Source organism: Urocitellus parryii, chromosome 5, assembly GCF_045843805.1.
Source record: "Urocitellus parryii isolate mUroPar1 chromosome 5, mUroPar1.hap1, whole genome shotgun sequence".
NCBI classification, from domain to species: domain Eukaryota; kingdom Metazoa; phylum Chordata; class Mammalia; order Rodentia; family Sciuridae; genus Urocitellus; species Urocitellus parryii.
Window position 1 is genome coordinate 25,677,650 of NC_135535.1, and position 21,287 is coordinate 25,698,936.

The 21,287-nt window shown below is 35.9% G+C and overlaps 2 protein-coding genes across 6 annotated transcripts in view; one reads left to right on the top strand and one right to left on the bottom strand.

Moving 5' to 3' along the window:
• Cep83 (centrosomal protein 83) overlaps positions 1-13,174 on the top strand; it is a 117,100-nt gene extending 103,926 nt beyond the window's left edge. For all 4 annotated transcript variants that reach the window (XM_026397031.2, XM_026397048.2, XM_077798381.1 and 1 more), the window contains 3 exons: positions 8,628-8,731; positions 11,364-11,553; positions 12,536-13,174. In XM_026397031.2, the coding sequence (XP_026252816.2) occupies positions 8,628-8,731; positions 11,364-11,553; positions 12,536-12,640 (399 nt within the window). In that variant the 3' untranslated portion in view covers positions 12,641-13,174. The remainder of the gene's footprint in view (positions 1-8,627; positions 8,732-11,363; positions 11,554-12,535) is intronic.
• A 648-nt stretch (positions 13,175-13,822) lies between these two features.
• The window catches only part of Plxnc1 (plexin C1), a 146,552-nt gene continuing 139,087 nt past the window's right edge, over positions 13,823-21,287 (bottom strand). For both annotated transcript variants that reach the window (XM_026397059.2, XM_077798584.1), the window contains 4 exons: positions 20,057-20,204; positions 17,553-17,693; positions 17,390-17,464; positions 13,823-16,223 (listed from right to left, as the gene is read on the bottom strand). In XM_026397059.2, the coding sequence (XP_026252844.1) occupies positions 16,119-16,223; positions 17,390-17,464; positions 17,553-17,693; positions 20,057-20,204 (469 nt within the window). In that variant the 3' untranslated portion in view covers positions 13,823-16,118. The remainder of the gene's footprint in view (positions 16,224-17,389; positions 17,465-17,552; positions 17,694-20,056; positions 20,205-21,287) is intronic.

Genomic DNA, 21,287 nt, shown 5'->3' on the forward strand with positions numbered 1-21,287 from the left:
CTCAGAGATAAAACTGGCTTAACATGTAAGATCAGAGTAATTCAAGACTAACAAAAAGAAAGAGAACTATTGTGACCATCTTAATATATATACGGAAAAGTAATTTCACAAAATTAATGTATAAAAAATTTTATCAAATTAAGAACAGAAAGGAATTCTCACTCTGATAAATGGTGTCTATAAAAATCCTGCTGCTAATTAATATTGACCAAATATTGAATGCTTTCCTCCATTCACCCAAGTTTAGGAACAAGACAAGTTAGGTCTGTTATCACCATTTTGTTCACTGTTTTGTTGGAGGTCCTACTTAGTGTAATGAAGCAAGGGTGGGGGAAAAATGATATAATGATTATATAGGAGGAACTAAAATTGTTATTCACAAATAACATGATTGTATATGCATAAAAGGTAAATCTATCAATAAAGTATTAAAATAGGAATTTTTAAAATTGTTGGATACAAGATCAAGTAACATCAGTTATCTTTATATACTTAACAGAAAATAATATTTAGGTGGGATACAGTAGCACACACATGTAATCCCAGCATCTTGGTAGGCTGAGGCAGAAGCATTGCAAGTTTGAAGCCAGTCTCAGCAATGTTAACAAGATCCTGTTTCAAAATAAAAAAGTACTGGAGATGTAGCTCAGTGGTAAAGCATCTGGTTTCAATCCTCAGTACCAAAAAAATAAAATTAACATTTAGGGGCTGGGATTGTGGCTCAGCAGTAGAGCACCCACCTACTGTGTGAGGCCCTGAGTTTCATCCTCAGTGCCGCATAAAAAATAGGTAAGTATAATAAAGGTATTGGGCAAATCAGCACCTCTGCAGATCTGCAGAACTCCCACGTAGGTCACCTGACTGTGTTCTAGCCACAGCACAAGGACATCCCAGCTACCCGCCACCTCACCAGACACCCCAATGCTGGAAACAGACCAACTCCATCTTGGAAAACCTTTCTTGCCATTTGTTGGTGGGCAGGGCTATCATCGGGGATCTATGATTGAACAGGTACCTGGTTTCCAACTCCCCTGCCCCTCAGCTTCGATAAGTTGGCACAGTGACTGTCCAGCACAAAAACTGCTCTCCGTTGAACAGGAATGCAGTGTGACCAGGGCGCTGCCCACCTTGGTGCGAGCTAAGAGGTCCTGCAGTTGAGATCTGATAAGCAAGGGTCTAAAAACCTGGAGCAACTCAGAGAGACCAAGATTAGGGAAGATTAGGGAAGCTCCAAGCAGGAGAGGAGGATGATACCGGGGGCTCGAGTCTTCTCACACTGGTTACTTACACCACCCTGAGAGCAGAGACTCAAGCTTGGAATAGACAACTCCACCTACTGGAAGAGAGGAGAAAGAAATGGAATTCTAAGAGGTTTTTTTTTTTTTTTTTCCTTCCTTTTTATCCTTTTTCTTTCTCCTCTACCCTTCTGTCCTGTGGCCCTCACAAGCCCAACATATGTGAAACTAAGGACTTTGCATGAAATAGAACTTTGAGAACTGAGTCTAATATAGAGGAATTACATAAGCCTCCCCCCTTTTTCCTCTCTTTTTTCTCTTTTTTTTCTTCCTCCCCTTTTTCCTCTTTCAACCTCCCAATTTTATTATTTTTACTTCTTATAATTTTCTAAATACATATATGTGTTTGTTTTTGTGTACTCTACTGTCCTCCCACATACTTGTCTACCCTAAATTACCTCCTGTCTATTCCCCTGATACTAACCCTCTTCATTAGAGTTCTCCTCCAAATTTCCTAAGTTATATTAACCCCATGCCCTCACATCTTTCCCCCTTACCATAGCATCCTACGCCTAACCCCCAGTTCTCTGTCTGCCACCAGAAACTGTACATCTTTTATGTACAGATAAATATAATAAAGGTATTGGGCAAATACCTTTTTCATACAGAGTATGAAACTATATTTTAAATAATAATTAAATCCAACATTTCTGGACATTGAGACTAACTATAAATGTCTTGATAACAATAATTTGTTCATAGGTGATGTATCGTTGAAATTGGGATCTGTAAACATTGTCCTTCTCCACAAAGGAGGGATCTTGGAACCATACAAGAGCAATAAAAATCTATAGAGTAAAAACAATAACACCAGTTGCTAGAAAGAAACAAACCAAGCAACATGAAAAGACAAGGGAAGAAAGTACCACAAACAATTCAAGACAACACATCATTAGAAGAATTAACAGCTATAGTAGAAAAGAGGACAGAGAAAGATTTCAGAATATGCATGACTAAAATGTTTTGGAATCTCAAAGAAGACATTAGAGAACAAATACAGGCAGTGAAAGATCACTTTGACGATGAACTACATAAACAAATCCAAGAAGCAAAAGGTCACCTCTACAGGGAGATAGAGGTTATACAAAAAAACCAAATAGAAATCCTTGAAATGAAAGAAATAATAAACCAAATTAAAAACTCAAATGAGAGCATCACCAGCAAAATAGACAACTTAGAAGATAGGACATCAGACAACAAAGACAAAGCATATCACTTGAAAACAACATAGACAGCACAGCAAAAATGAGCAGAAAATATGAGCAGAACATTCAAGAAATATGGGGCAGCATAAAAAGACCAAATTTAAGAGCTATTGGGATAGAGGAAGGCATAGAGGTCCAAACCAAAGGAATGAGCAATCTGTTCAATGAAATAATATCAGAAAACTTTCCATATATGAAGAATGAAACAGAAATCCAAATCCAAGAAGCCTACAGGATGCCAAATGTGCAAAATAACAGCAGATCCATACCAAGACACATAATAATGTAAATGCCCAACATACAGAATAAGGAGAGAATTTTAAAAGCCAAAAGAGAAAGGAATCAGATCACATATAGGGGTAAACCAATTGGGATAACATTAGATTTTTTCAACACAGACCTTGAAAGCTAGAAGATCCTGGAACAACATGTTTCAAACTCTGAAAGATAACAGATTCCAGCCAAAAATCTTGTATCCAGCAAAACTAAGCTTCAGATTTTGAAGATGAAATACAACCTTTCCACGATAAACAAAAGTTAAAAGAATTTACAGCTAGAAAACCAGCACTACAAAACATCCTTGGCAAAATATTTTATGAAGAGGAAATGAAAAACCAACAGAGGGAGGTAGTACACTAAAAGAAAAGCTAATCAAAGAGGTAAACCAAGTCAAATAACAAAAATAAACAAATATAGCTGGAAATACAAACCATATCTCAATAGTAACCCTAAATGTTAATGGCTTAAACTCACCAATCAAAAGACATAGGCTAGCAAATTTGATTTTTAAAAAAGATCCAACAATATCCTGCCTACAGGAGACTCATTTGATAGGAAAAGATATAGACAGACTGAAAGTGAGAGGTTGGGAAAAATCATACCACTCACATGCACTGCAGAAGTAATTAGGGATTTCCATACTCTCATCAAATAAAATAGACTTTAAGCCAAAATTAATCAAAAGGGATAAAGATGGACATTACATACTGCTCAAGGGAACCATACACCAACAAGACATCACAATCATAAATATATATGCTCCAAACAATGGTGCAACTATGTTCATCAGACAAATTCTTCTCAAGTTCAAGAGTCAGATTGACCACAACACAATAATCCTGAGTGACTTTAACACACTTCTCTCACCACTGGACAAATCTTCCAAACAAAAGTTGAATAAAGGAACTATAGAGCTCAATAACACAATTAATAACTTAGACTTAACTGACATATATAGAATATATCAACTGGCATCAAGCAGACACATTTTCTTCTCAGCAGCGCATGGATCCTTCTCAAAAATAGACAATAAACTATGTCACAGGGCAACTCTTAGCAAATATAAAGGAGTAGGGATACTGCTGTGCATTTTATCAGATCATAATGGGATGAAATTGGAAATCAACGACAAAATAAAGAGTAAAATATCTGCATTACATGGAGACTGAACAATATGCTACTGAATGAACAATGGGTTACAGAAGACATCAAGGAGGAGATTAAAAAATTATTAGAGGTAAATGAGAACACAGATACAACATAACGAAATCTCTGGGACACTATGAAATCAGTACTAAGGAAAATTCATTGCATGGAGTTCATTCCTTAAAAGAAGAAAAAGTCAACAAATTAAAAGAACAGAAGAAAAAGAAAAACAAATCAGCAGCAAAAGCAATAGAAGGAAAAAAAATCAATAGAAGGCAAGAAATAATTAAAATCAGAGCTGAAATCAATGAAATCAAAACAATTGAAAAAATTGACCAAACTAAAAGTTTGTTCTTTGAAAAAGTAAATAAAATTGACAGACCCTTAGCCATGCTAATGAAGAGAAGGAGAGAGAGAGAACTCAAATCACCAAGCATAGGTAATAAAAAAGGCAATATCACAACAGACACTACAGAAATAGAGAAGATAATTAGAAATTATTTTGAAATCTTATACTTTAATAAAATAGAAGACAGTGAAGGCATTGATAAATTCCTTAAGTCATTTGATCTGCCCAGATTGAGTCAGGAAGATATACACAACTTAAACAGACCAATATCAAGTTAGGAAATAGAAGAAGCCATCAAAAGACTACCAACCAAGAAAAGCCCAGGTCTGGATGGATACACAGCTGAGTTCTACAGAACTAAAACTAAAAGCATAACTAATACTAATACTCTTCAAATTATTTCATTAAATAGAAAAAGAGGGAAGGAACACTTCCAAACTCATTCTATGAGGTTAATATCACCCTGGTTCTAAAACCAGACAAAGACACTTCAAAGAAAGAAAACTATAGACCAATATCTCTAATGAACATACATGCAAAAATTCTCAATAAAATTCTGGCAAATCGAATACAAAAACATATCAAAAAGATTGTGCACCATGATCAAGTATGATTCATCCCAGTGATGCAAGGTTGGTTCAGCATATGGAAATCAATAAATGTAATTCATCACATCAGTAGACTTAAAGATAAGAATCATATGATCATCTCAATAGATGCAAAAAAGCATTCAACAAAGTACAGCATCCCTTTATGTTCAAAACACTAGAAAAACTAGGGGTAACAGGAACATATCTCAACATTGTAAAAGGGTATCTACACAAAGCCTCAGGCCAACATCATTCTATATGGAGAAAAATTGAAGGCATTCCCTCTAAAATCTGGAACAAGACAGGGATGCCCCCTTTCACCACTTCTACTCAACATAGTTCTTGAAACACTGGCCAGAGCAATTAGACTGATGAAAGAAATTAAAGGGATAAGTATAGGAAAAGAAGAATTAAAACTAGCACTATTTGCTGACAATATGATTCTATACCTAGAAGACCCAAAAAAACTCCACCAGAAAACTTCTAGAACTAGTAAATGAATTCAGCAAAGTAGCAGGATATAAAATGAACACCCATAAGTCAAAGTCATTTCTAATGTCAGTGACAGATCCTCTGAGAAGGAAATGAGGAAAACTACCCCATTCACAATATCCTCAAAAAAAAAAAAAAGATACTTGGGAATCAACAAAAGAGGTAAAAGATCTATACAGTGAAAACTAAAGAACCCTAAAGAGAGAAATCAAATAAGACCTTAGAAGATGGAAAGATATACCTTGCTCATGGATAGGCAGAATTAATATTGTCAAAATGGCCATACTACCAAAAGCACTATACAGGTTTAATGCAATTCTGGTCAAAATCCCAATGGCATTCCTCATAGAAATAGAAAAGGCAATCATGAAATTCATCTGGAAAAATCAGAAACCCAGAATAGCTAAAGCAATTCTAAGCAGGAAGAGTGAAATAGGTGGTATCGCTATACCAGACTTTAAATTATACTACAGAGCAATAGTAACAAAAACAGCATGGTATTGGCACCAAAACAGGCCAGTAGACCAATGCTAACTGAAGTTAGGCAATCCCAAAAAAGCAAATGCCAAATGTTTTCTCTGATGTAAGGAAGGTGACTCATAGGTACAGAATAGAGGACACAGAGACTAACTGACAAAATTATAATTATATTAGACAAAGGTGCCAAAAACATGCACTTGAGAAAAGATAGCATATTCAACAAATGGTGCTGGGAAAACTGGAAATCTATATGCAACAAAATGAAATTAAACCCCTATCTCTCACCATGCACAAAACTTAACTCAAAATGGATCAAGGACCTAGGAATTAAGCCAGACTCTGCATCTAATAGAAGAAAATATAGGCCCTACTTTTCATCATGTGGGATGAGGCCCCAACTTCCTTAATAAGACTCCTATAGCGCAAGAATTAAAATCAAGAATCAATAAATGCAATGGATTCAAACTAAAAAGTTTTTTTCTCAGCAAAAGAAACAATCTGTGAGGTGAACAGAGAGCTTTACATCCTGAGAGCAAATTTTTACCACTCACGCATCACATAGAGCACTAATCTTTAGGGTATATAAAGAACTCAAAAAGCTAAACACCGAAAAAAACAAATAACCCAATCAACAAATGGGCCAAGGATCTGAACAGACACTTCTCAGAAGAGGATATACAATCAATCAACAAATATATGAAAAAATGCTCATCATCTCTAGCAATCAGAGACATGCAAATCAAAACTACTCTAAGATATCATGTCACTCCAGTCAGAATGGCAGCTATTATGAAGACAAACAACAAGTGTTGGCAAGGATGTGGGGAAAAAGGTACAGTCATACATTGCTGGTGGGACTGCAAATTGGAGCAGGCAATTTGGAAAGCAGTATGGAGATTCCTTGGAAATCTGGGAATGGAACCACCATTTGACCCAGCTATTCCTCTCCTGGGTCTATATCCAAAGGACTTAAAAACAGCATATTACAGGGACATAGCCACATCAGTGTTTATTGCAGCAGCACAATTCACAATAGCTAAACTGTGGAGCCAACCTAGATGTCCTTTAGCAGATGAATGGATTAAAAATGTGGCATATATACACAATGGAATTTTACTCAGCACTAAGAATAAAATCATGCCATTTGCAGGTAAATGGATGGCGTTGGATAAAATAATGCCAACTGAAGTTAGGCAATCCCCAAAAAACAAATGCCAAATGTTTTCTCTGATGTAAGGAAGGTGACTCATAGGTGGAGTAGGGAGGGAGAACATGGGAGGATTAGATGTAATTCTAGATAGGGAAGAGGGGTGGGAGAGAAAGGGAGGGGCCAGGGGATTAGCAAGGATGGTGGAATGTGATGGACATCATTATACAAAGTACATGTATGAAGACTTGAATTGGGTGTCAACATACTTTATATACAAACAGAGATACGAAAAATTATGGTATATATGTATATTAAGAATTGTAATTCAAAAAGAAAGTACATGTATAAAAGCATAAATTGGCCTAAACATACTTTATGTACAGAGATACGAAAAACTGTACTCTATACGTGTAATAAGAATTGTAATTCATTCCACTGTTGTCGTGTATTAAAAAAATAATAAAATCAATTTAAAAAAGGAATGAGAACTTTGACCTCTAAAGGAAAATAAATAAAATAATTCATGAAATTAAATATATAAATAAAGATGTTGTGTTCAATATAACTAAATAATTTTTAAAAATTTAAATGCTATTCACAATAAGAAAAAAAATACCTATAACCAAATACCTAAGAATAAATATAATGAAAGATGGATGTATCCAACTTATGTATTTAAAAAATACGGATATTGCTTAGAAAATTAATGAAGGCTTAAAGGAGAAAACTATACCATGTTCATGATTTTATCTATATATTGTATCTATAAATTAAATGAATCCTAGCCAAAATCCCAGCAAGTCTCTGTAGAAATTAGGAAGTAGATTCTAAAGTTTACATTAGAATATGAAGGAGAATAACTAAGGTAATCTTAAAGGACAATAAGTCTAGAGGACTTGCTTTCAGTACTTTAATCAAGTATTAATTAACACCTACTAACTGCAGCAATTCAGACAATGTGGTATTGGCATAAGTGTAGATAAGTAGACAAATGGAACAGGATAGATTCTAGAAATAGACAAGTGAATGGACATGATGTGCTACCATTATATATTGAAATTTTATAATGTTTGCTTTTAGAAATTTCACTTTGTATATTGTAAAGTTAATTTTTTCTTTTAAATAATTATTTGGAATGGCAGACTTTTAAACTGAGATGGCATTCATATTCTATCTTGGCTTTTTCTAATCCTTTAATTTTGGTAGTAATTTATCAGTTACAAACATGCTTTTAATTTTCAGTTTTGTTTTGGTTCTTTTAAAGAAGTCTTCTGGGACAATAAAGAGCAATGAACATTCTTTTGCAGAAGATGGGCAGCCTCACTAGAAAAATTTGACTCCTTTTTCTCCTTAGATTTTTTATTTGCAGCAATTTAGTTATTGATACCAATTTTCTGATTTGGTATTCATAATAATTCTATGATTTGTCACTTTGAGGATATGCAGTAGCATTGTGGTTTACTATCTTTGCAATTTTCAGTAAGAGCTATACGTACTAATTTTTGTTCCTAGTGTTCACTAAAACATTCATCTCTAAATTTTAAAGAAAAAAATTGGTATGTAAAATATTCACTATGTAATTTTCTTCAAATAGTAAATTATGTAATAACATACTTATTAATCTGTTTTCCTCTTTTCTAGAGAAAATCTCTTCATGAAAACAAATTGAGGAGATTGCAAGAGAAAGTAGAAGTCTTGGAGGCAAAGAAAGAAGAATTAGAAACAGAAAATCAGGTGTTAAATAGGTAATGTGTGTGTGTATATATATACACACCATGTAGTTATTTTGATGTCATAGAACTTTGTTTTTGAGAGCATACTGTGTTTTCTTTTAAAATATATATTTAAAAAGATATGTAAAACTATTTGATATCCATGAATGCATTACCTTTTATTTTTCTTTCTGACTGACTTTTCCTTTAAACCAGAAAGTTTCAGTGCCAGGTGTTTGAATTATGGTTAAGATTGACATAAAAGGTTAGTCACTGGCTTTAGTATAGTAACTGGCTTTGATATCTAGGAGTGGTGTGAATTCTCAGGAATTCTAGGAGTATATGAATATCTAGGAGTGTGTGAATTCTGCTAAGCTAACAAAACAATTGTGGCTATTGTATAGGTCTGAAAATCATGGCCATGGCTTTGAATCAAAGGTCAGTTTTTGGTTTCCTAGGGTGGAGAAATATTACTGGGCTATTGCTTCTGATTTTGTAGACACATCCAAGCATAGCTAATAATCAGCATCCTTAGCATTTTTTGAACAGATAAGGTTTACTTTATTGGATTGGCATTAGTGGTATTATATTGATTTGGTATTGTATTTAACTCAAGATAATAAAAAATATTCTGAATTCAGCTAAGTAGTGGTAGCTTTCAGTACTTTAATCAAGTATTAGATTTTTTGTAATGGAAATTGCCTGTAATATCATGCAGTGATGTTTTGTGATATGTGCTGGTGTTCTTTGTTGTAATTTTTAACGTAAGGTGAACAACACCACAGTTGGTGATTACTCAAGGTTTCCAGATTGTGGAATTCATGCCAACTTTGTAATACTTTGTTTCAAAGTAGGAAGCCACTAAATTCACCTTCCTACCTCCTTCACAACCATTAATATTGAAGTATTATCAGTTTAAGATTGGACAGCTGTGGTTCAGATCATCTATTCTTTTTGGTACTAGTATTATTTTTTGGTACTAGTGATTGGACCCAAGGTTGTTTTACCTCTGATCTATATCCCCAACCCTTTTTGAAATTTGAGGCAGGGCTTCACTAAGTTTCTGAGACTGGCCTTGAACTTGTGATCTTCCTACTTCAGCCTCCCGAGTTGCTGGGGTAATAGGCATGTGCCACCTTGACTGGCTGATTCAGGACTTGGAGTGGTTTTGAAGCTTTATTTGATTGAACTGGTGTGATTTATAAGGAGTGTCATGTCCAAAAAGATGATAATGATCTGTGAAGACATAAAAAGTTAGATTTTTTTTCCCTCTTATCATTTTTTTTTTTTAAGTTAGGTTGCTTCACCTTTATAATTACTGTAGAAGATAGGGAAAAGCAGTGTTTTGCCTTGTCTCACTCATGTAGTCAACATAACACTCTGACACCAGGTGTATGGAGGTTTTTCCCTTATACTAGTCATTTAATTCTCCAATGGATATCAGTTGGATGGCCTATAATTCAATTCTAACATTATCACGTTGAATCCCCACTGGTTGACAGGTTGACTGTTTCCACTGCAGATGCCAATTACAAATCCCAGGCTGTGACCTATGCTTCTGATGGAGAAGCTATAGATCGATATTCCCATGACCCTATTCTTGGGTTTGATTAATTTGCTAGAGCAGTTCCCAGACCTTAGAAATGCTTTACTTATACTTACCATTTATTATAAAGGATATTACAAAGGATACAGATGAACAACCAGAAGGAAGAGGTATTGGGGAGAGGCATAAGCTTTCATGCCCTGTGTAGGTGCACCAGCCTCTAAGGCACCTCCATGTTCAGCAACCCAGAAGTTCTCCAAACTCGTACTATTTTGGGTTATTTTATGGTAGCTTCATTATGTGGACATGATTGTTTACATTATTGGTCATTGATAATTAATTCAACCTTCAGCTTCTTTCTCTTTCCTGTGGTAAAGGTGAGTTGGAGCTTCAATTTCCAACTCTTGAACTAAGTCTTAATCTTTCTCATTTCCTGCTTTCATTCTGAAGCATTCTAGGATCCCCCAGCCACCAGTCATCTCATTATCATAAAAAAGATGCTGTTTTCAGTTCAAGATTCCAAGGGTTTTTAAGGAGCAATGTGCCAAGAGGACTCAGGGATAAACACTAAACACACACACATACACACACATATATATATATATATCTATATATATATCTATATATATCTATATATATATCTATATATATATCTATATATTATATTTTTATATTTGTGTGTATATGTGTTATTTTAAAAATTAGGTTGAACTATATGTAATTATTTATATTCGGTCATATTTCACCTAAAAGATGCCAATTTCATAAATTTATCCCTCCTATACTATGAGGTATTTTTGTGGTTTAAAGAATTTCCTTTTTAGTCTCATTATTGATCAGTAGCAGGGGATTGAGGAGGCTGTGGAAATGAAGGTAAAAAAAAGTCTCAAGAATGTTTTAAATCTTTGATTAATTGGCAAATATAATCTTAAAATTAGTGCTAGTAAATATATATAATTAAGATGTCATGTTTATATTTCTAGGTAAGTAGATTTTTATATAGTATATACAGATAAATCATAGTTTAGAAATTCTTCTGTTCCAGTTTATAATTATGAATTATACTATTTTTCAATAATGTATAACTATTAAAAAACACTTTCTTTTGTTCTATTTAAGACAAAATGTTCCATTTGAAGAATATACAAGGCTTCAAAAAAGACTAAAAGATATACAGAGACGACATAATGAATTTCGAAGTCTTATTTTGGTTCCTAACATGCCTCCAACAGCATCTGTCAATCCTGTTAGCATACAGTCATCAGCCATGGTTCCAGGCATGGAACTGTCCTTTCCTCCACATATGCAGGTATGAACATTTATTTTAGAAGAGAAAGTCAAACATGTCTATAATGTGTAAACAGAGATAAAACTTACTCACAAAAAATGGCATATCCATTTAAGGCCACTGTTAACTTTTCTTCTTTCATTTATCATAGAAATGTGCTGAAAAGTAGACTTGAATGTATTCCATCCCTTTAAAATGATGGTGTTGGAAGTAAAATCTCCTATTGAGCAATAGATAGGAGACTTGATAAATGAGTCTTTGAGTAGGCTAGAGTTTGTAGCTTGTTCATTCACTACTACTGAGCATTTACTAATGCAGTGCACTCTTCGTCTTCTATTCATTTTAACATTAATGAAAAAAACTTTGAGGCAGGTATTATTATTCTCAAATCACAGATGAAGTACCTGAGTCATAGAAGTGGAATGACTTGCCTAAGGTCATAGCTTAATAAAAAAAGTTAAGTTTTAAACCTAAATCCTGTGATTCCAAAACCTGGGCTACTTCTGCTATGTCAGGCCCCTGAGATATTGAAGGAATCAAATTGATGGGCTGGTTTTCAGAAGATGGACATTTAATAAGTAATTATGTTTTATATTGTAAGCATGGAAGATTTTAGCCACTGAACTGAATCTCAGACCAAGTGCTTTGTTTATAATAAACAGCTGTTAAAACCAGTCTCATTTGAAAGTTGCCATGTAAATATTCCTGGCCTTGTCTTAGTATTTCTAATTTCCTACCTAGTGAATTTTACACCTAGCAAAGAATAGGCTGTGGGTTTTGCTTAAGGGTAGAGCCTGAGGCAGGAGAGAAGCAGTAGTTAGTATAGTGTTTCACCCATAGTAGTCTGTTTTTAGACTGCTAAAGTGGACATCATTTCCCTGCCAGGTTGTTGCGGGCCTATATAAGAAAGGCAGGCAAGGCTACTGTCCAGCAGGGACTCTTTTTATTTTTATTTTTTTTCCTGACAGTTTCTTTCACTGTGCTTTCCTACATCATTTTTAAGGAGGAACAGCATCAAAGGGAACTCTCGCTACTTCGAAAAAGACTGGAAGAACTAGAAACAACACAAAGAAAACAACTAGAAGAACTAGGATCTCCTGGGGAATGATGTTCTTGGATAAAAGGCAGATCAAAAGGGGTGAAATAAAGAGACTCAATAAAGCATGCAGTTTTAATGTACATGGCATTGATATACTTTATTACTGTTTGCCAAAATACTTAAATGTGCCTCTAGAAAAGGTATCAGCTACATGCTGCATTGCATGATATTCAGATTTTCCGATTATACTGATGACTAATAAAGCATTAAAAGAAAGTTTCAGAGATATTTTACAATATATAATATCTGAATATAAAAATAAATAATAAATAGGGAATCAAGTTTTAAAATTTTCACTTCTAAATTTTTTTGGCATTTTGCCTGAAATGTACCCATCTTGAATTCTTTTTTTTTCATCTCTGAGGTGCTTGACAATAAGAACGTCAGTAAACTGCTTTACTAATATATAAGAGTTTTAAATTTCTAGTTTTGGGAAAAAAGATGACAATTTAAAGGTACATTTTAAAAATCTTTAAAGGTATCTAAATACATATGTTTATTGCAAAAGGCTACCTTTTCTAAAAGCTGTGTACACATAATTTATTAAAGAGCTTAATAAATATTTTTCTACCTAAGTATATTGTTTTGTGTTTGTGTTTAATTTTTTGATCTTAGAGTGTATGTTTAGCAGTTTAGAAGATTTCACTGATTTTGGCTTTGTTGAGTTGGAATCAGTAGATAATTAAATCCTGTGGCTGTTTAAAAGGGCTGTTGATCACATAACTTGAACCCAGTGGGATCTCTCTAGAAGTATTATTATTTAACTTTGTTTCCCATTATTTTGGATCAAATCAAATAATTATGTTTTATTTGTGTGTCCCTAAGTATGTCATTATTTACCTTGTTTTTCACCATGCATCCTTTGGAAGCTTTCTTATGTAACATCTTTTCAAGGAATTCTGCTGGAGTAAATTCATGTCAACAAGGCAAAGCTCAACTCTGCCAAACTAAATGGAGAATTCATTATCCAGAAATCTTCACAGTCAAAAATCCATGATGATAGTGGAGGATAGGAATGTAATTGAGCAACCCTTAGCATCATTTAGCAAGAAATTTAAGTTTACTTGTAACTAGAAAATTTAGGAGGAAACAAAAAAGCCAAAACAGTCCATAATTACATCAAAATGTTTATTTTTGGATATAGACATTTAAAACATTCATCTCCAAGAACAGCTTCAATCAGGTATACAATAAGAAATAGACTTTAAATCCTAATATGGAAAAGATAACAGAATTAATTTTTTAAATGCTGCTGTAGACACTAGTGTTAGAAAAAAAAGTTTATAAATGAATTGTTTTGCACCAAAAAATATGCAAAGAAACTTAAAAATATTGTTTGCCATTTGTTTCTCTAGTTGCTGTTTAATGTAGACCCAGTGACTGATTGTCTTCAGCACACATCTGATTTGGCCATTTACTGCATTTGGCTAATGTGATCCAAAATGTGATCTAGATAGTGCTCTTCACTGGTGGATTGACAAACACGCTACATACATTAGTGAATCTTCACACCACCTCAGTGAGGTAGGTTAGAAATATTATACAGAAATCGAGGCACAAAGAGGTAAGTGACTTGCCCAAAGTTTCTAACAGCACAGTACCTGGAAGAGGAGGTAACTCTCCACACAGGACTCATGTGCCAGAGCTGGACAGGAACATCCTCGTATAGCATTTAGTAAGTACTTAGATAAATAAAGCTGTCGCTGATCCTTTGAGTTTTCTGTACCCTGGAGAAGGGAAGTCTTTTGGGCAACTCTCCTACCCTTGGCTCTCAACTCTTACAGTTCTCTTATGAATGCCTTCACCTCTTTGAAGACTGTAGCAGCTTTGGATGGGGACCAGACCTCTCACCTTTAGACCTACAAGTAATCTATTTGGTAGTATTTTTGAGATGTGTCCATTGGACAGACAGTGGTCAAAAGTGATAGGATTGGGAATGTGTGTATCAGGGCAGTAACTGCTTATTTCTCTTAACCCTTTGATGAGGTGTCACCTCTCTCACAGTTTACCAGATATTAAGGAGCAAATATGAGTTGCGTTTACCTAACGAATTTACGTTTCAATCCTGATGTTCCATACAGTGTTGATAAATGGGTTTAAGGAATGTGGGATCAGTGGTTTATTTGCTACTTGAAAAAATTTCTATCCTAGATTAGGGATTTGGAGCACCAAGGGTAAAAGGTGCCTGCCACAAGGAAAGCTTGAGAGTTGCCAATTAACACTTTTTACTTCTGATTTAATAGAAGGAAAACACAGTGGTATTAAAATTGGTCATGAGCAGCAAAAATTCAGGAATAAAAAACTCAGCAATAAAAAGACTACAATATAACTGGAAAGGGAATTGTTTAAAAAGAAAGGCATGAATAAAATGGGTATTTTAAATTCTTTCTCCTGTAAGGAATACTTTCAAAAAGTACATAGTAAGACTAAGATACCAAGTTGTATACTAATATTTCTCAGGCCTTGGGCCTCAAATATATATATTTATATATAATACTCCAGTGTGAACAACAGTTTGATGAAATGCAAAATGTATCTTTTTTTTTTAATCACACACAAGTATTTATAACCACAGGGTTCACCAGAAATCTAAAGCAAGGAGACACTAGTATAGAAATGTAGGATTAGAGGAGTGACTTACACTTCCACAGATAGTTCTGATCAAGGTTTTTCAACAGAAATAAACAATTTTTTTCATTTATATAATACCCAACATGTCCACTATCAAATACATTTAGTATGAAAAGATAAAAAAGGAACATACATTAGGACACAGTGGGTAAAATGCTGTTGCATTTCAGTAAAGCCCACTCACTCTCCTTGCTTTAGAGCTCCTTGATGCAATGGAGGTGAGTTCGGTGGAGTGCAGTTGGTGACCGCTGAAAAACACGAGCCCTTTCAACAATGCTGCAACACTGTTAGTTTTTGGTTTAAACACACACACACACTCACAAATGCTAAGTGTACACACTACCAAATTCTGCGGTCAGCTTTTCCAAGAACTACTAGGGAAAGTTTCAATGCTGCAAATCCTCGAGGTTGCCCTAACACCCCCACCTTGTTTCCAAATGACTCATTTCACATTTTGTTTTGAGTATCCCTTTTCTGCAGAGGTGCAGTGTAGTCACAAGTGCTACATAGCTGTAGTTTTCCAACAAAACCACTTAGATAACATTGTGCTTAAGTGGAGACTGTAATTACAATACTGACACTTGCTTACTGGCCCTGTATTCTCTGTAAACAAGGAGGCTGTTTGCAACAACCACTTCAACTCTATTTACAGAAGGGTTCCCACGGTATACACACAGGCACAGTGGTTGATATGCTTTCTAAAAGCTGTGCATGTGCCTTGGTCTCTTGAAAAGACAGTGCTCAAAGTGGAACCCATGTGCAAACTTAAAAATTAACGACACAGAGTAGCTCAAGCAGCCATTTTGCTCCCAAGTCGTCTGAAGAACTTTGCCAGGTTAAGCCAGGCCCAGAGTGCTTACATCCACTTGCATTTCTTCTTTTCATCAAATAAGACTTTTACATGCAAGAGTTGTTTCTGAGCTTCTTCCAGCCCTCGTTCTCTTTCTAGTTTATTTAGAATCTGTTGACAATTAGAACAGTTATTTTAGATATTATGGTTTTAGCATTACAATTCTTTTTTTTTTTGTTTTTGCATTCCTGATGCTGTGAGTGGGTAAAATCTGTATGAAACAGATGCCAACATTTTCTTCGATCATTTACATACTCACTTTGCAAGTTGTTTTGCTAAGTCATTATCACAGGATCAACAACACTTTGGCTTAAAATAGAAGCCCACAAGAAAATACCAACTATTTGCTTACAAATATGGGGCCAGACTTCCCAGGCCCTACTTTATGCATTATATCACAGCCATTCCAAGCACAGCAAGCATTCCTGGGCAGCCAACATGCAGGCAAGTATTTCTTCTTAAATGCAGCAGGCAGGGGCATCCTAGTCTGAGAGGAAAACTTCCCTCCCTTACCTCCCCTCCTGGGCAGCCTAGTCCCTCCTCTCCCTCCCTTCCCCAGTGCGTCCCTTCTCACCCCTAACCCCTGGAATAAGAGGGATGCTTATCATGTTTAAGGAACTCATTGCCTCTACCCTACCTTAGCTCTTCACTTGATCTTCAAGTAGCAAATGGAATTGGTGAGCTATTCTCACCAGTGACATGGATAGCCTGTCCCAGCATGACTGAGTGGGGGGGAATCAGGGAAGGGGGAATTAACATTTATTTGGAAACAACGCATCCAGATTAAGGAGAACTAATCATAAAGGAGAATGGTAGTTCATTACTAATGGTTGTAAAAAGCCTGAATTAAAACATTTGTTATTGAAATAGTTGCTTAAGTTAGAAATATGTCATAATTTCCTACAACTATTGAATATAGAATCTAGACGATTTAACAGGCTTAGCTTTCGTTTTTAGCAGACTACAATCAAGCTTAAGCTGGCCCCATTTACAGGGCCACAAATTACTCATTAAAGTTAGCTTGAGTCAGTGTGGCTGTAGGCCCCATGAACTCAAATGTAAATTCAGGCTGGTCCAAATGTGGGCAGCGTCATCTATCAGAGGGGCAGCCGTGTGCAGGGTCTGGCTTGGTGCCAGGATCCCCCATCTCAGGCAGGCTTCCTGGCCTCCCTTTCTGGCTGTTTGGGATGCCAGAACTGTCCTGAGACCCACAGAACGCTATAACCAAATCCTTGTGGCTGCTTCATAGCTTTAAAAGATGTTAAATAAAATCTTACCTCATCAAAATATTTTACGATGTATTTGTAGATTTCTGTCAAGGCCACTTCTTCATTAAATTCATTTTCGTGTTTCTAAAACAAAGAAAGTCCTGTTGAGAGACTCTGAAATGAGTTTTTAAAAAGGAACCAAATACAAGCCTATTTCTGTTTCTAATGCTACCTTAGATTCCTGAGTTAAGAATTCTTCCATTTCTAAAGGTGACAATGGAGGCAAATCCCTGATGGCTTTGTAATAAGATTTTACTTCCTCTTTGTAGGTCGGGATATCCTTGGCATAGAGCAGTTTATTAGTTGGTGCTTCCTGAAAAAAAAAAAAAGAATTCACCACCGAAAGAGTAAAAAAAATGGGGAACTTGTAAAAACGGTACAGTGTAGCTGCACCCCCACCACCCACCAGTATTACACCTAACAAGGCTTCATGCAGGAGGCCTCACTAAATGTTGACTGAGTGACTGACTGCCATCTAGATAGTTCTGGTGAGTCACTGTTATTTTCAGGCGTATTAAATGCTAATATATTCTGCCTTCCTCTCATAAAAGAACTAAAATTATTATTTTTGCATGATTTTGAGTTACTGTAACAATGGAACTTATTTCAATCATAGTTCATTACTAATGGTCGTAAAAAGCCTGAATTAAAAACATTTGCTCTCATCCTCACCCACCAGTGAATTTTGGCATTTATAAAAGGCTTGATTGTAGGTCTGATTGAGCCCTTTATATAACTCTAAAACTGGAAAGTAATTGGTGGTGGCAGATTTTCCAGCTTGTCCCTCATTTCATTAGGTTATAAAGATCTTCCAATTCCCTCAAGGAAGTGCATGGTTATTGGTATTAGTGGCTCTGATGACTGATTTTGCAAAGGTTCCTGGGCAGTTTGAATGGTTGTATGTAATTATAATGGTGAGAATATTTAAAAATGAGATAAGTGAAGATTTTAAGGAGTCATGATTTTTCACAAAATGTAAAATTCTACTCAGGGAACATAGGTGAGTTAAATGATAGAGGTTATGTCCCAAAGAATTTTATATAGTCCAATGGTTAAATCAATGGTTGGATGAATCATTGTGAAAGATGCATTAACTGAGAGATTACTGAGGTGTTCTTATCAAGTTTAAGTGGAATAATCAAACCGCAATATCATTCATTAATTCAGTGACTATTTAGGCAGGCACTGAAAGTGTAGAGATGACCTGACTTTGAGAAGCTTACCATCTAGTTGAGAGAACAAACTTACAGTGAGTAATTTATCAGTAATTAGTACACTGTAAAGAACATTTACTATAAACAAGCATTTAAGTGTCTTTAGGGTGCTGCCTGCTAAGTTGAACTTAATTAGTGGAATAAAGAAGCACAGAGGAACGTGCCTCAGGAAAGGTTCACTGATCAGAGTCTCCTACGATTTCTGGCACACATCAGGAAATCATTTTTGTGAATGAATGAATGAGTAGGATTTTACCAGACAGAGGGGTTGTGAGACAGGAAAGATATGAGCAAAGAAGGGTGGAAACAAGTTCCTGGTATGTGTGGAAAAGTTAAAACATGGAGCATGCCAGAAAATGAGGCCAGAAAAGACCCCTGAAGCCAAGCAGGAAGGGCCATGCAGCACTGTGAAGACTTCCCCTAGTAGGCCATGGAAACATTTTCAATTTCCTAAGCAGGATGCTGGCAAGTTCAGATTTATATTTTACAAAGATAACATGAGACAGTGGAACAAGGTTGTTTAGAGAGGCGGGGTGGACAGCAAGGGCACTGAACACTCATCAGGAGGCAGTTATCCCAGTGGAGAGGGGATGAAGGGACAGGTGCTGTAGAGAAGAGAGTGGACAGGGTGGAAGGAGGAAGAGTCAAAGATGGTGCAGAGGATTGCTCCTCAAGAGATCAGGCAACTCAAAAGTGAAAACAGGGTCTTTTTGCAGAAAGAGTGGTGACAAAATTGAAATTATGACGAGGGATCTGAGATACCCGTGAAACATCAATCACCGTTCATTCCAGGTACTCTGAAAATCCTACCAAAGAGCCACTTCTCAGCGTTCAAAGATTTTCTGAAATCCATTAGATACAGATATTGCTTGGTTTAATATATTTTGGAGTGCTCGGAAAGGACTAAAACATCTCTTTCAAAGTTTGCTCTGTTTTTTTTTTTTTTTTAAATCTTTGCTTTCTTCGGCCTTTTGATCAACAAAGAAAGCCATAGGAAAGCAATATTCATGCTTTGATTATAAACTGACAAACTAATATTGTTAGAAATCTTGGGTAAATTTTTCTTCCCCATAAGCCATTTGTTATATTAAAATAGACTTCTGAAAAATATACTCATGTAATTAACTTGAGCAAATATTAATAGTTTCATACTCTGGATTAGTAGTTTATCAGTGCCCATCAAGTGTTTTTCTAGGAGACAAAGTATTTGCTTGATGGTAAAGTTTTTCAGAGGCACAATTCTATAATAAGATGGGGCTAATTATTTTGGTTTTCACTTTAGAAACAATTAGATCAAAAGTAAATGTGCTAAATTTTAAAGAAAAGCAAATTTATAATGACCAAGATTGACTTTTCTTTTCAGCTGGTATAGTTTAGATCCACTACTTATTACTTGAATGTTTACAAAACAGAGTGCTTCCAACTTGGGAGCATGTTCAAGAAACCGGAAGCTGGGCCTTACCTTCCCTAGTTGCTGCTCCGTGAGAGAAAAGGCATCCATGAATGCCTGAGCAATCACTGACAAACAGCCATCTATGTGTGGTGTCTTCTTAATGTCAAAGACAAACTGAGGGTTCTTCAGGATGTTTACCCAGAAGCGAAGAGGAAGGCTGTTCAAAGAGAGAATAATCTCTTCTCAAATACGGCCATTCATGGGAGGCCAGTGTTCTCTTTATCAATTTATAAACTGGTGTTTACATCCTTAATGAAGTACACAAATCTGCTTAGACACACAAGGCAGTGTCACTCAGAACAAGAAAGGGTTAAGCCGACTGCTACTGAAAGGTAGACCAGAGGAGTCTGAAAGTGGTCAGGGACTGGACAAGATTTTTCTCCATATAATTCTTAATTAGATGATCGTCACCAGTGAAAACCTCTCACTCAGTTCTCCTGGACCTGACATCCTCTCTGTGACACTCTGGTCTAAGCCACCACCGACTCTCACCTGGATTATTTGCTTATCACCTCGTGTACTGCAGTGGATATACTTGACTTGCTGTCTGCACCTTTTCAGAATGTAAGCTCTGGGAAGACATGGGTTGGTTGTCTGTTTTGTTCATAACTGTCCTCCATCACCCAATAGTGTTTGGCACATTGTTAGTATCAAAGTAAGTAGGTGAATATGAACTTGGGGATTGTTTCAGAGTCCTTCCATGATCTCCATTTCAACGATGGCCTTGCTTACTACTTCCACTGCATGGCTGCTGGTGCAGTCATAGCTTTCCTAACCTGGTTGCTTCCCTGCTCAGAGGCCACAATATTCACCATGCAATGGTGACCTGCAGGACCTATGCTGGGTGTGGGAGGAATGAGACCTGGGAGCTAGAAGCTAGAACACAGGAATGGAATGAGCCAGAGGAGAGCTGGAACAGACCTGGATTAATGAAAAAAGACTGAACCTACAACTCTGGGACTTTTACAACTGTTTAAAATGACTCGGCTGACAGTGCTCAGAGGGGCTTGAGCTTGTATGGGAAGTTCTATCACTTAACTCTGAGTCTTATTTAATTCTAGCACACAGTATTTCTAATAGAGGTAATGAGCCGTGTTTCTTCTCTGAGAAGACACTAGAATATATCTGGATGCCCTACCTTTTCTTCAGTTAAAATACAAACAACAACAACAATAACCAAAACAATGTGAACCTTTGTTATTTCATTTAACAGATACACCTTCAGCACCTCCTCTGTGGG